Source organism: Budorcas taxicolor, chromosome 21 (assembly GCF_023091745.1).
Source record: "Budorcas taxicolor isolate Tak-1 chromosome 21, Takin1.1, whole genome shotgun sequence".
NCBI lineage: Eukaryota > Metazoa > Chordata > Mammalia > Artiodactyla > Bovidae > Budorcas > Budorcas taxicolor.
Window position 1 is genome coordinate 31,120,814 of NC_068930.1, and position 15,768 is coordinate 31,136,581.

Consider the following 15,768-nt stretch of genomic DNA (forward strand, 5'->3'; position numbering starts at 1 on the left):
TGTTTATATAACTGAATCACTTACTAACGTGACTTTGTATATCAACTATATTTATTATAATAATAATAAAGAGACTAATTCCAAAGAGACTCAAAGGCCTTAGTGGTTCAGCATCGCACTTCTTTCCAGCCTCATCTCCTGCCTCCCTCCCAGGCTCTGTGTGTGTGTGTGTGTGTGTGTGTGTGTGTGTGTGTGTTCAGTTGCTTGGTCATGTCTGACTCTTTGTGACCCCACAGACCCCTCTCTCAGGTGCACTCTGTCCATGGGATTCTCCAGGCAAGAATATGGAGTAGGCTGCCATTTCCATCCCCAGGGGATCTTCCCTACCCAGGGATCGAACCCACGTCTCCTGCATTGCTGGTGGATTCTTTACTCCTGAGCCACCAGGAAAGCCCTTCCAGGCTCCCTTTCCTATGGTCATTTTCCAAAGATCCTTCGCTTCCTTATAATATCATACCTTTGTTCATGCTTAGTCTCTGCTATGGTACATTCTTTATTTTTTTTTTTTAATTTTTTAAATAACATTCTCCCTATATCCCCAAACCAAAAATATAATAAGTGGAGATTGGTTAAATAAATCATAGTGGGTCTGCATAGTGGAATAGTAATGGACCTTTTCAATTACTAGTATAGTAATATATACCTCATCTTTATTGAGGTATAATTGACATATAAAAATTATATATGTTTCAAGTACACAACTTGATTTAATATATGTATATATTGTGAAATAATTAGCACACTCAAGCTAATGAACACATTCATCACCTCACACAGTAACCACTTTTTTTATACAAATACCATTGTCTCTTTTTTTTAATCTACTGCAGTGTATCCTCTTTTTTTTAACTTTAGCTTTTACATCTACATGTATCCATTCTCCCCGAAACTCCTTGCTCATCCAGGTTGCCATATGACATTGAGCAGATTTCCCTGTGCTATACAGTAGTAGGTCCTTGTTGGTTATCCACTTTAAACATAGCGGTGTGTACATGTCCATCCCAGAGTTCTTACCCCTCCCTTCCCTCACTCTTTCCCCTCAACCCCCTGGCGACCATCAGCTTGTTCTCTAACCCTACGAGTCTCTTTCTGGTTTGGAAGTCCATCTGTGTCACTTCTTTTTAGATTCCACATACAGAGTGTGTCATGCGGTATCTCTCCCTCTCTGTCTAACTTACTTTGCTCGGTGTGTCAGTCTCTTGGTCCATCCACGTTGCTGCAAATAGCATTGTTTCATTCTTTTCAATGCCATTGTCTCCTTTTAATGGAGGGATTTAACTGACTAAGAACTGCAAACTTTTTTTTTTTAAACTGGTGTAGGTCTTAGGCAATACTATAACCAAGAATGCTCAGGAACATAGTTTGTTTCTTAATAAATAAAAAGAATTATACATTGTCACCAGGTGTGGTTTATCCCAGAAATACAAGAATTGTTCTTTTTAAGTCAATTTAAAAAGTGGTTTGTCATCAATACCAGTTTATGGGATTTTCCTTGTGGTCCAGTGGTTAAGACTCTGTGTTCCCCATGCAGGGGGCATGGGTTTGATCCCTGTTCAGGGAAATAGATTCCACATGGTGCAACTAAGACCTGGTGCAGCCAAATAAACGGATAAGGCAATGGCACCCCACTCCAGTACTCTTGCCTGGAAAATCCCATGGACGGAGGAGCCTGGAAGGCTGCAGTCCATGGGGTCGCTGAGGATCGGACATGACTGAGCAACTTCACTTTCACTTTTCACTTTCATGAATTGGGGAAGGAAATGGCAACCCACTCCAGTGTTCTTGCCTGGAGAATCCCAGGGACTGGGGAGCCTGTTGGGCTGCCGTCTATGGGGTCGCACAGAGTCGGACACAACTTAAGCGACTTAGCAGCAGCAGCAGCAGCCAAATAAATAAATAAAAGTTAAAAAAAACCAGTTTATTACTCAATGATATGGTACATTCTTGGCTTTTCTCCATTAATGAGCTCTTACTTAGTCTTTAAGGCCGAAGTCCAATATTATTTCTCCTATTTAATATTTATGCAGTCTCCATGTAGACTTACCTCGTCCTCTGAAAGTATATGTTTATCACAGAAGTATAGCATTTATCACATTATATAAAAATTACCTATATCCCTCTGTCACTATACTGTCAACTCCTTGAGGCAGAGACTGTGTCTGATCATCTCTGCAGCTATAGTAACCACAGAGACTAGGATAGAGTTGATTCTCAATAAAAGTTTGTTGAATTAGACACTAGAGAATTCTTTACAATAAATTTGTTTTGGGAATTCATGAGTTAGAGTGTTGCTGCCATTGATAAGCAAACAACTGACACACTAATTAAAATTAATCCCTCTGGGATTTCCCTGGTGGTCCAGTGGTTAAGATTTCACCTCCCAATACAGGGGGTGCCGGTTTGACCCCTGGTTGGGGAACTAAGATCCCACATGCCTCCTGGCCAAAGAACCAAAACATGAAACAGAAGCAATATTGTAACAAATTCAATAAAAGACTTTAAATATGGTCCATATTTTTAAAAATCTTAGAAAAATATTGATTTAAAGGATAAAATAAAATTAACCCCGCTCTTCATTAAAGTAAGTCCCCAATGGAAAAAAAAATTTTTAAGGCATTTTCTTCTCATAGGCTATAGAAATAAATACTCTAGGCTGGCAGGAAGGTTTGCTTATAGGTTACATGGCAGAAGGCTGAGAAGGAAGAATTCATCCTGCTTGATAAACTTTGTCCTTTGATTTCTTCTCAATAGCAGCTGTCACAGGAAGAAGTGGCCTGTGACATTCAGCAGAAATGTAATGTAATGGCTCTCACTTCCTTGGAAACTGTTAGGGCCTTTGAAGCCGTAATGGCTTTTTATGCTGCTGTTTACGGCTCCGGGCTATCACTGGAGGGTATCACCAAGGAGGCAGATTTTCTGCCGAGTTGCAGATGACTCACCTGGTAGAATAGTGCCTAGACTTGGAGAAGCCAGGAAGAGGGGAGCTGGGGCTGCTGGGCCCTGGCTGGGGGCTCGGGGTTGTGGGCTGAGCAACGGTCTCCACCCTACTACTCCTGCTGCTCGATGAGTCAAAATTGACCACGGTGCCGTTGTTCTGGGGTGTCACCGAGTAAGCCGAGGACAACTGGCTGCCGAGATCACTGTCCTTGGGAAACCTCTTGGTGGTTTCATCCTGGGTTTGAATGCGGGCTGCAGGAAGAGGAAGGGCAAGGGAAAGACACACTCAGGTTGGTGTCACTGCCAGTATTCTGACTTCCCCGCAGGTGGATCTAGAGTTGTGTGCACTTGCAGATACTCCTAGCCAGATGGGTGACACTTTATCATTCAAATCATTTCTTCACTGAGAGTTGGAGTTGGAAGAAAGTGTTGTTGTTTAGTCGCTCAGTCATGTCTGACTCTTTGCGACCCCATGGACTCTAGCCTGCCAGGCTCCTCTGTTCATAGGATTTCCCAGGCAAGAATACAGGAGTGTGTTGCCATTTCCTCCTCCAGGGGATCTTCCCAACCCAAGGACTGAACTATGTCTCCTGCATTGGCAGGATTCTTTACTACTGAGCCACCTAGGAAGCCAGAAAGGAGTGTAGGAGGAATCAAATGAACTCCAAGCCTTTCTAGCGGCACCATCTAATGGCCCCATTAGCTCTGGGGCTCTGGTTGTTTATCTATATAATGGATACAGTGGAGCTTGGATGATAATTAAAGATGTTTTAGAAACAATTCAGAGAACATTGTGAAAAACAAATGTGGCCTTGGGCTGGAAAATGAACATTAGAGGACGATATTGCTATCCTGAGAAAATTTATAGAAATCTCAATTTTTGAAGGCAACTGGAACTGTTAGGTAGGTAGAACAGGGAAAAGGAGTCCAAAATGGCGGTGGCTACAAGACAAGGAAGGGAAAACCCGCGAAAATGAAACAAAAGAAGGTCCAAGGACCGGAGTGAGGACCTCAGGTAAAACAAACACTCCTGGCTGGCCCAATTTACATAGGACAGGCCCAGGAAGAGATAAACATATAAATAGAGGAGCCAGAGCCTGCTCTCTCTCTCTCTCCCCAGCGCGCTGGGGCGCTCTTCTCCTCGCGTCTTTAGATCGACATGCCCTCAAGCCTCAAAGATGGATTTTCGTGCTATCTTCTAAATAAAATAGAGCTGTAATACTGATTTGTCTAAGAGCTATGACATGGTCCATTCGAGACCTGAGAGCTATAACACGGTCTATCCAAGACCTGAGAGCTGTGACACGCCGAGGGGGCTTTAATGTCCGTCACTCCAAATCTTTGTTGTGACGAGACAGAGAATTGAGGAACACACAGTCGCGTGACAGAACTAAGCTGAATTATGCTCCATTGGCAAGTAATGCTTGACAACGACGGTGGAATTCGGCCACTTGATGCGAAGAGCCAACTCGTTAGAAAAGACCCCGATGTTGGGAAAGATGGAGGGCAACAGGAGAAGGAGGTGGCAGAGGATTAGATGGTTACATAGCATCACCAATTCAATGGATATGAAGCTAGCAAGCCCCAGACAACAGTCAAGGACAGGGGAGCCTAGTGGGTTGCAGTCCAGGGGGTTGCAGAGGGGGACACGACTTAGTGACTGAACAACAATGAAAGAGTGGAATTTTGTAACATAAGCTACAGCCTCTTCCCAAGGCAGTTTTTATGTGTAGGTGTGCTCTCTGAGAAAGTGGTTGGAGCGAACACAACCCTGAGGCCTCAAGACTCTTACTCAGGCATTTTCCTGGAAGGAAACACATCCTTCCCAATTAGTTCTGGATTAAAGCAGACGAAACAGGACTTCCCTGGTGGTCCAGTGGCTAAGACTCTGAGTTCTCAGTGCAGGGGGCCCAGGTTCCATCCCTGGTCAGGGAACTAAGAGCTTGCATGCCACAACTAAAAATCTCATGTGCCGAAACTAAGGCCTGGGGCAGCCAAATAAAGAAACAAATAACTATCAAAGAACTGTAGAGTTTAAAAAAAAAAGGGAAAGCAGACAAAAGAACCAGCAAACAGAGCCTTTTGGGTCATTTTCTCATTCATTTTCTGCAGGAGAACATGAGCCACGCAATTTTGCCATTGTCTGGTAATCCTTCTGGCTCATACCATGACTTGTCAGTGGCTCCAAGTGGCAGATGTGTTTCCTTTGAGCTGTACCTATCCACTTTCCCCTCCCTTCAGCCCACAATCCTCCTTATATTTTCATTCTTTCTACAGGGATGTTCCTTCCTTCTCCCTGGATAAGCCTAGATGGGAACAAGTGTGTCCAGGAACCACTGGGCAAGACAGAAAGAGGTGAGCCCACTGGGCTTGGATTCCTTACTGGGAAATCTGTTTTCATGGGTGGACCTGCCCACCTGACATTGTTCTGCAGGTGGGGGACACAGAGGCCCCCACAGGGTCATGGGGGAAATGACCCAAGGGGCAGAGGCAGGGGAGGAGGGCATCTTGCAAGAAAGAAATGAGCCACTGAGAGGAAGTACACAGATGTGAACAAGGCCAAGACATTCTTATGGGCTTCCTCCAGAATTTTGTACTGCTTTTTTCTTGCCTATTTCAATATTTCCTTCTGATTTCAGACATGTTTTGGGATTATTCACAGGCCTAGGTCTGTGATGTAAAAATTATAGATACAGACCAACATTTATATCCTAAGATTATTTTTTAAAGAAGGCTTTAGGTTATAGTTTTTGTGTCATTTTTATTTTATTTATTTTTGACCACACCTTGAGGTATGTGGGATTAGTTCCGCAACCAGGGATCAAACCTACACCGCCTGCATTGGGGGCACAGAATCTTAACCACCGGACCCCCAGGTATTTGCCTATCTCTAGATTTTTATTGGGTCTAATTAATTGTGAAAACTGAACTAGAGTAGGAAGTTTTGTTGTTGTTGTTTTTGTTAGTGTTGAACCTTAAACTGCTGTTTTTTAAAAAATGCCCACCAACTGAGACATCAGGAACTCTTGTTTGTACTTACCTTCTACCATTTGGGCAACCTTTCTCCTATCTTCAGATCTTGCCTAAAATATAAATGATAATCATACATTTGTTCTGGAGTTAGCAGGAAGGAGTAACAAATACTATTCTTATGGGGACTGGGGAAGGTGCTCGTAGTTGGGCCATCATTGCTCGTAGCTGGGCCATGGCCAAGCTGCTACCATCACCTGAGGACAGCATCTGCTGACCCTAAGCCTGTGACTTGAATGAATACATGCTGACACCCGAAAGCTGAACTTTAATCCCTGGAAAGTGTCACTTTTAGGGGCAGCTCTTTGATAGATTTTGTTGAGATTCTGCTAAGAATGGTTTGCCTGAGACACAAAAGAGAAGTATGGATCCACCACATGGGAGATGTGTTTTCATAAAAATGCACTTTGCAACTCTGGCTGCATCTCTCTCTCTCTCTCTCTTTTTTTTCTAGTGGCCAAGCCATGCCTCCTGTAGGGTCTTAGTTCCCGCATCAGGGATTGAACCCGTGCCCCCTACAGTGGAAACCCAGTCTTAACCACGTGACTGCCAGGGAAGTCCCCAGACACATTTTTTTATTTGACTTGTTATGAAATAAGTTAGTGTTTCTTCACATTAATTGATATTTATGAGAGTTTTTAAAAAAGAAAGGTGGGGGTTTTTCACATGGGGTTCTGGGGCTGGGGTGAAGCAAGTGAGATCTCCAGGGGCCAAATTTAAGGAGGAGCTCACTCTTGGGGCTGTGAGAGCACAGGGCCGACGTGACTTTCAGAGTCTGTGCCTCTAAACTGGGCACCCTGGTGCCTTGCTTGCCTCCTCCTAGTCCCAGGCCTAGGGGAACACCTGGGATGCGTGCAGAGGAGGAGAAATTGTGGAAAGATTGGTGAGTATTGGTCATTCTCTGACTGTTCTGAGGTCTGTGGTTTGAGCTCCAGACAGGAGAGAAGGTACCGTAAGTCCCCTACACACAAAACTTCAGGCTACATACTTTCAAAGATGTGAACACGCATCCCATCAACGTCTGGCCTGAGTAACACCTCAGCTCACCCTCCGTCTCCTATTGTTGACAACCCTTCAGTCCACCATCTCCCACCTCCACTCCCTCCTCCAGTCAATAATTCTTCTTGCCTGTTCACTGATGAGAGCCCCTGTGTGCCAGCTATTGTACTGTGCTACTGTACTTTTCAGGGTACTGTAGGATTAAAAATGTTTTCTTTATTTTGTATGTCTGTTTGTTATGTACTTTTTATGAGGAAAGCATGATAAACCTATGACAGAATAGTGATATATAGCCAATTATGCTAGCTGGGTACCTATGCTAACTTTTTTGGACTTACAAACAAATTGGACTTACAAATATACTCTGACCAGAACTTGTTCGTTATGTAGGGGACGTACTGCAATGACCACCAGAAATTAAAAGATAGGGAAAAGGTAGGTCTTTGAGTCTAAACAGTGTCTTTGGACTCAGATTCCGACTTGACATGGGACTGGGGAGGAATCCTTTCTCCCCTCCCAGTCAGCAGAGCCAGGAGTAGAGCCTAGTCCATTGTAAGCTCCGTGTGGCCACAGGAGAGGATGCTGAAATGCTGAGGGCATCAGCAAAGCCTCTGGGATAGGAGGCTCATTCTGACAACAGAGGGCCTGGGTATTCTTGTAACGATATAGCCCTGGGAGGTCCTGACTAGGGGAGGGAGAGCCAAGAGTCCAAGCATGACCTCACTTGTATTTCCTGGCCGGGGACATCAGTCAGGTGGCTGACACACATTCACAACAGCAAAGGTTACACAATACTTGCATTTTGGATCTGCATTCTGAGCTGATGGTTGCTGAGTTTTAAGGATCTTGCAATGCTCTGCAGGTAATAGATGAGCATGCTAGGGTGGAAGAGCACAGGGTGGTGAGTGTCCTTCATCTCCTTTCTCAGCTTTTCTGGCCATGTTCCCCACCAGATGTGGGTGACCAGCCAACCCGCACTCCCACCCCAGCCCGCCCTCTGAGGACAAAAGGTATCAGCGAGTTCTCAGGCTGGTGAGCACCAGGAAGGGGCGGCATTCTTTTTCTCTCTCCTGATTTTCAAACCCACCTCCGTGGACCTGAAATTCTTCACAGGTGACAACAGTAAGGAAGGAGTGAAGATGGGTGAGGAATTTACATTGCAGCATGCCAGGAATCTTGGATCACTATTTGATGTTCTTTTCCCTTTAAGTCAAAACAGACACTACTGAGCTGCACTATAAAATTCCATGTTGAGATTAAACCTCTGGAAAGTAACATAAGGATAATGACACTAAACCCCATGATAATGGCTACAGTGATGGCCCAAATCCTGGTGATGAATCCATCATGCTCTGCCTCCCTGGTCCCCATGGGATTCAGTGTTCCTGCTCAGATCATCACGCTCCATAAGTGACTTTTGAATGAACTCACTGAATTTGTACTGTTACTGGGAAGCAGTGATTTTCTTGTTGGCCAAACACATAGCAGTCCCCCCACAACTGGCAGGTAAGTACTCACAAAAGTAGCAGTACGGCTGGCAGGATGACCACAGGGCTACTGATGTACCCAATCACAGAGCCAAACCACGTGGGAAAGTCCTTCTCAATGGTTTCTGACACGATGTCATAAATTTTCTCTTGTCCACTGTGAGAAACAAAACCATAATTCCAGATTATATTGCTTTTGGCAGAAGGATCATGTGAGCCATTTAAAAAAAAAAAAAAAGGAGAGGGGAGCTATTTGGCTAGAGTCCAATCCTCAAGTCAGTTTCAAAGCTTAAGTAAGTATCTGATGAATGTGGATGATATGTAAGTTTCCTAAGATGATGCCATCTGAAGTATTCATTTGATTAACATGTAGGCTTGAAGATGAGGTCAATAATTACATGGGGGTATGTGTGTGTGTGTATAACGTATACAAAGACAGACTCTAAATGTTTCATAAATGTATCAAAACTGACTTAAATGGGATTTCCCCAGTGGTCCAGTGGTTGACTCCATGCTTCCAATGCAGGGGGCGTGAGTTCGATCTCTGGTGGGGGAACTAAGATCCCATATGCTGCACAGCCAAAAAATAAAATTAAAAAAAGAACCCTAATTGAAAGCAAATCCTAGGTGGAGATAACTCTAGGGACTTCTGTCTTGATGCAGCTAGGTAAGTGTAGAACCAAAAGTGACACTGGAGACTTCCCTGGCTGCCCAGTGGTTAAGACTCCATGCTTCTAGTGCAGAGAGTGTGGGTTCAATCCCTGGTCAGGGAGTTAGGATCCCACATGCCTCATGGCCAAAAAACCAAAGCATAAAAAACAGAAGCAATGTTGTAACAAATTCAATAAAGACTTTAAAAATGGTCCACATCAAAAATGTCTTTTTTTTAAAAAGTGACATGGACAATCTTTTAGTAAAAGTTTTCTGAGTTCTAGAAGAGTAAGACTGACCAGGTAGAATTTCTTTCCAGCACTGGAGCAATGCCTTTCCCCGTTTTTATTTTAAGTGGGCTGTATCTTTTAAAGATGAGCACAAAGATGATCATATTTGAGGGCAGCTGGCTTAGCAAGTGAAGAACACTGGTCATGGATTCAAAAGACATGAATTTGCAGTTTCTCTCTGCTGTTGACCTGCTTTGTGAGCCAGGAGAATTCAGTTCAATACAGGAGTCCTTTCCCTTCTGCTGTCAGTAGCTCCAGGCAGAGCCGAATAAACTAAAATAACTTGCCCGTGCATGCATGCTCAGTCATGTCCAACTCTTCTGAGACCCCAGGGACTCTAGCCCTCCAGGCTTCTCTGTCCATGGGATGTTCCTCTATTAATGGCAAGTATACACTAGTAGGGTGCCATTTCCTATGCCAGAGAATCTTCCCTACCCAGGGATCTAACCCGAGTCTCTTACTATCCTGCATTGGCAGGCAGGTTCTTTACCACTAGCGCCATCTGGGAAGCCCTGACTTACCTGAATGGTCCACAATTTAAAGATGGTTTGTACCGAACTATAGCAAAAATGGTTGGCAGCATGCATAGGAAGAGCATAAACAGGAGCATTGCCAAGTAGAAATTGTTGGATCTGCAAGGAAAACAAGTGCCAGGTGTTGAGTTCATTCCCTGGCCAGCTGCCACTGATGCAAAGTATCACCCCACCTCTCCTGCCCCCCAAAACAACAACACAGAAACTATAGCCCTAACTCTCTGCAAACAGAAAAATATCCTCCTCCCATTACTGCTAAGGAAAGGGTCTGTCACAGGGTCACAGGCAACTTAGCAAACTAGAAATGGATACTCCAAGGAAATTAGTGATCACCCAGCCCAACCTGCTCATCTACTAATCACTTGCTGAGCACCTGTCCACCTCAAAACAAGAGAGGGGTGACCCCATGGCCATCACACGGTAAACCTAATTCATGGAAAAAATCTTAGAAGTTTTGTCCCACCCACCTAAGTCCTTAAGTAGTGATTTCCTCTCCAGTCCCCAGCCTTGAGCTTGTCTCCTATGTCTAAGGATGGTGTGACTCCTTCACTGTGGTTCTTAACTCTCTCACTAGGATGTGTCTCTCAGCCTTTCATCTGCTCTGCTCCTAGCTGCTCAGGGTGAAAAATAGTTCCTGCCTGATTAAGCCCTGGGCCCTGGGTCCTGAGTTAGTATCTGAAAGCTCAGCCCCTCAGGCTTCCGCTGAGGACAGTGCAGGTCTGTTTGGTGTTTTTAGGACTGTAAACAGTCCTGAAAAGAGAATGAATGACCTGTCCACCTACAGATTCTCAGACAGCATGCTCTCTCTAATGAAATAGACTGATTAGAAGAGGAAAGAAAATATCAGGCCACTTAGAATGTAGTAAGTAGGTGAGTGTTAATCTGTGAAGCCTTTCTCTGTTTATGTATACACATTCTTTATGCATGCATACTAAGTCGCTTCAATTGTGTCAGACTCTGTGAAACCCTATGGACCATAGCCCACCAGGCTCCTCTGTCTATGGGATTTCCCAGGCAAGAATACTGGAGTGGGTTACAGTGCCCTGCTACAGGGGATCTTCCCAACCCAGGGACCGAACCCGTGTCTCTTATGTCTTCTGCATTGGCTGGCAGGTTCTTTACCACTAGCGCCATGCAGGAAGCCCACACGTTTTATATAAAAGGTATATACACATATAAATATGTATATGCATATATAGGAGCTGAGAAAGTTCAGACGGTAAAGAATCTGTCTTCCGTGCAGAAGACCTGGGTTCAATCTGAGTTGGGAAGATGCCCTGGAGAAGGGAATGGCAACCCACTCCAGCATTCTTGCCTGGAGAACTCCATGGACAGAGGAGCCTGGCAGGCTACAGTCCATGGGGAGTCCGCCATGACTGAGTGACTGACACTAGATGATGGTTAAACTTCAGGAAAAAGTTATAAAGGAAGTGTCATGAGCTTAAAGAAGAGTCGTGATTCCTTCCAAGGTGGGGGTGGAGGGGAGCAGTGGGCACCGGCAATGGCTTCAGGGAGGAAATGAAAATGGAGGGTGAACAAGTTTTTGACAGGCAGGGAGCTGGGGAGATCCCCCTGGATAAGTCAAGTGTGGTTGATGTGAGTTCTCTCCACTCACTGACCTGGAGGCCCGGAAGACTTGCTGGTGTGGTGCATTGCAGGTCAGCACGGCCCAGCTGCGCAGGTACATGAGCCCAATGAGTTTGAGGACGTTGAAGGCAGGCAGACATGGGGAGAAGAAGGCTCCCATCCTGAAACCACAAGGGGAGGCCAGTAAGCTTCTGTTCTCCTCGGGTCTGCCTTGGCTCTGAGAATTCGAGATGTGTACTCTGTGCTTAAATAACTGAGGAAGCCCCTGGAGATCTGAGATCCAAAACCGCCACCTTCTGGAAGTAAGACTGGTCACTTCTGCGGATGAGCTGAGAGCCTATTTTAAAATAGCCTCTTAAGAAAAAACCAGAAAGGACTTCGCTGGTGGTCCAGTGGTTAAGACTGCAAGCTCCCAATGTAGAGGGCACAGGTTCCATCCCAGGTTGGGGAACTAAGATCCCATATGCTGCACAGCATGGCCTAAAAGAAATTCTCTTGACACAGGAATGCTAAGTGTCTTTTCACAGTTAACAAAGGAAAGACCCTCTTCTGGTCAAGATACAAACAGTGGATAACTATGATTCTGAGTAGGCTCTAGATTTTGCCTATCTATGGTGAGGGCTAGGGCTTCCCTGGTGTCTCCTGCCTGCAATGCAGGAGATGCAGGATATGTGGGTTCAATCCCTGGGTCAGGAAGATCCCTTGGAGGAGGGCATGGCAACCCACTCCAGTATTCTTGCCTGGAGAATCCCATGGACAGAGGATCCTGGTTGGGCTACATGGAGTCTCAAAGAGTTGGACACAACTGAAGCGACTAAGCATCTAAGCATGCATGGTGAGGGCTACATTAATCAGTTATTGACTTTCAGTTTCCATCAACATATGTGCAGCACAGCTACTTTTGTTGCACCTTGGGCTGAGCATCCTTACACATTTTGGCCCATTTAACCTTCTGCAATCATAGAGGAGTAGGGACCTCTCTGGTGGTCCAGTGGTTAAGAATCTGCCTTCCACTGTAGGGGACATGAGTTCAATCCCTGGTTGGGAAACTAAGATCCCACATGCTAAGTGACAACTAAGCCCTCAGGCTGCAATTAGAGAGAAGACCACACATAGCGATGAAGACCCAACACAGTCAAAAATAAAAATTAATAAACATATTAATATAAAAATAAAATAAAAGGAGGGGTTAGTATCCAAAGTTGGGGCTGGGAAAATTAGGTACTTTTTTCAAAGACTAATAATAAAAGGGTGACCTATATCAACCAAATTGAGTGCTTTTGGGAATGACAGGCCTAGGATAAAATACCAGGGAAACAGAGATACAATTACCCTGCAAATAAGGGCCAAATAGGGAATGAAACCCAGATCTTCTGACTTAAGGCTAATCTGCTTGTACTAGACGCTCATTCAATACAATACTTGTCAAATTTGGATTTAGCAGCAAAAAGATAAATATAGATGCAAGGATAGGTTTGATAAGTAAAACTCTAAGAAAAACTTTTGGTTTCTCACATCAGGCAAAAAGATCACTGTCTATGTGATGTGAGGCAAGACACTTAGCTTCTCTTTTCTTTAGTTTCTTCGTATTAAAATGGAGAAGAAAATACTAATTACCTCGTAGGGTCTCTATAAGGATTTAACCAATTATTATAGGTTAAAAAAAAAGCACCTGATATCTAGGAAATGTTAAATAAATGTGATGTATTATTTTAATACTATATTTATGAAAATATTTTTCAAAATAAGTGGACTATAAGAACACAGAATTATTTTTTTTTCTTGCAATGATATCTTTTTAAAAAAATATTTACTTGGCCGCACCGGGTCTTAGTTGTGACACTCAGGATCTAGTTCTCTGACCAGAGATTGAGTCCGGGCACCCTGCATTGGGAGCTTGGAGTCATAGCCGCCAGACAATCAGGGAAGTCCCAAGAACACAGAATTTGAATAAAGGAGTATTACTTGATTCTCCATTTCCCCTGCATTTTACTGTATGATGATGAAGAGATTGTGTCTTGTGAATGTATGGAACATTCAGGCACTTATTCCTTTTCTTTGTTTGCTTGTATTTTAACAGAGAGCACTTTAGGGGGTCCAGGAGGGAAAGCCAGAGGTGGAGGAATGATTAGGGAGCTCTCCGCCATGCCCCCAGGGACACACTCGTCCATGCGGACCAGATGGTCCCTTCCAGCCTTTAGCATTTTTATGAACATGATTGCCATGGCTGGGAGTTGCCTTGGGTGAGCAGCCTTCACCTAGGATTGGTCTGTCTATCCGGCGGATGGATGGTCGTGCACCTGGGCTTAGTGAAAAGATGAAACAAGAGGATTTCCCTGGTGGCACAGTGGGTAAAAATCCACCTGTCAATGCAGGGGACACAGGTTCAGTCCGGGAAGGTCCTGTGTCCCTGTTCGGTCCAGGAGGATCCCACATGCTTTGGAGCAACTAAGCCCATGCAGTGCAACTACTGGATCTGTGCTCTGCTCCACAGCAAGAGAAGCCACCACAACGAAAAGCCCAGGTGCCTCAATAAAGGGTAGCCCCACTTGCTGCAACTAGAGAAAGGCTGCACAAAGCAACCAAGACCCAGTAGAGCCAATAAATAAATAAATATTCTCAAAAAAATATGAAAGGAGAGTGGGGAGCTGAGGGCAGTCTCCCCACTGTGACACAGCTACTGAAGGAAGTCCTCCTGAGGGGTCAGCAGCCACTCCTCCTAGCCTCCCCCCGCCACCAGCCCCGCCTTCCCCAACAGTTTATTCTACTGGGTCTTGGTTCTTGTGCAGTTTTGTTTGCTTATTTGTTTTGCAGGGACTGATAGCGGTCTAAAAATGGACTATTTCCTTCTTCATTCCTTTCCACAAAATGCTTCAAAAACCATGACTGAAATGACTATTCATATGAAATCCTTCAGTCATAAACTGTTTATGTCCTTTCCTAATTCTTATGACTGTGTTTACTATGGTCACGCCCCATTCAGTTGAAGTAAATTAAAATCTCAGCCCAGATTAGATGTGAGTACAGGCAGGAAGAAGCTTTGGTACATACCAAATCATTCCTTGGTTGTAGACTAAATGTAACACGTTCTCTGCGATTTTGAATTCCCCGTATTCAGGCTACAAGGGAAAATGAACTTCTGCATTAAAAAACATTCCAAAGTTCTTTGCATAAACCAGTTCATTATAATGACACGCATAGAATTCTTTGCTCCCATCGTCTGTGTGGCCAGCCCAGAAAATAGTGAATGGGGAAAAAAAAGAAATGGAAACTTAGTTTTGTACATCCTTTTTCTCGTCCCTCACGTGTTTTCTCTCAGCCATGTCAGTTTCCCAGCCTGGCCATCAGGAAAGGGTGGATCCAGCAGCATCTTACTTACAAACTTGCTCTCCAGGTCCCAGCACCAGTAGTCACTTAAGTACCGAACGAAAAGTCCTCGGAAGAAGTCTATGAGCAGAATGCTGGCCACGGTGAAGAGCATGTCGATGATGGACAGCTTCAGCATCTCCTGAAACACAAGGCATCCTTGCTTGCCACCATGCCTAGCCCTCCCCATAGCCACTTTCTCATCAGGATCCTCCCACCTCTGTTCATTTCCGTGACTTGAGCTACTGGGTCCCCTCCAATGGTGACTTCATTTTTGGCACACAATGGGCACTCAATAAATATTTGTTTATCTGGGGACTTCCCTGGTGGTCCAGTGGTATAGACTTCACCTTCCAATGCAAGGAGGCCAGGTTTGATCCTTGGTTGGGGAGCTAAGATACCACATGCCTCGGGGCCAGAAAATAAAAACATAGATCAGAACCAATATTGTAAAACATAAAACAAATTCAATAAAGACTAAAAAATTGTGCATGTGCGTGTTCAGTCATGTCTGACTCTTTACAACCCCATGAACTGTAACCTGCCAGGTTCCTCTGTCCATGGAATTTTCCAGGCAGGAATACTGGAGTGGGTTGCCATCTCCTCCAGGAGATTTTCTCAACCCAGGGGTGGAACCTGTGTTTCCCACCTTGACAAGCCGATTCTTTACCACTGGGCCACCTGGGAAGCCCAAAAGTGGGAAGACTAAAAAATGGTCCACATCAAAAAAATCTTTTAAAAAAATTTGTTCATTTGAATTTTTATATTTGAGGCCAGCATTACACCAAACCAGGAAAAAAAAAAAAAATCTCTGATTTGGAGCCATTTAGTAGGAGACCACTTGAGGCATGATTATGGAATAGTATCTAGGGAGTGAGATTCTCTGTA

General features: G+C 44.4%; 1 protein-coding gene across 1 annotated transcript in view; it reads right to left on the reverse strand.

The window, feature by feature from the left end:
* TMC3 (transmembrane channel like 3) overlaps positions 1-15,768 on the reverse strand; it is a 54,535-nt gene that overhangs the window by 4,395 nt on the left and 34,372 nt on the right. The window contains exons 14-21 of the mRNA XM_052659448.1: positions 14,894-15,022; positions 14,566-14,633; positions 11,547-11,675; positions 9,916-10,026; positions 8,485-8,610; positions 7,766-7,844; positions 5,978-6,020; positions 2,940-3,189 (exon numbers count right to left, since the gene is read on the reverse strand). Coding sequence (XP_052515408.1) covers positions 2,940-3,189; positions 5,978-6,020; positions 7,766-7,844; positions 8,485-8,610; positions 9,916-10,026; positions 11,547-11,675; positions 14,566-14,633; positions 14,894-15,022 — 935 coding nt within the window. The remainder of the gene's footprint in view (positions 1-2,939; positions 3,190-5,977; positions 6,021-7,765; positions 7,845-8,484; positions 8,611-9,915; positions 10,027-11,546; positions 11,676-14,565; positions 14,634-14,893; positions 15,023-15,768) is intronic.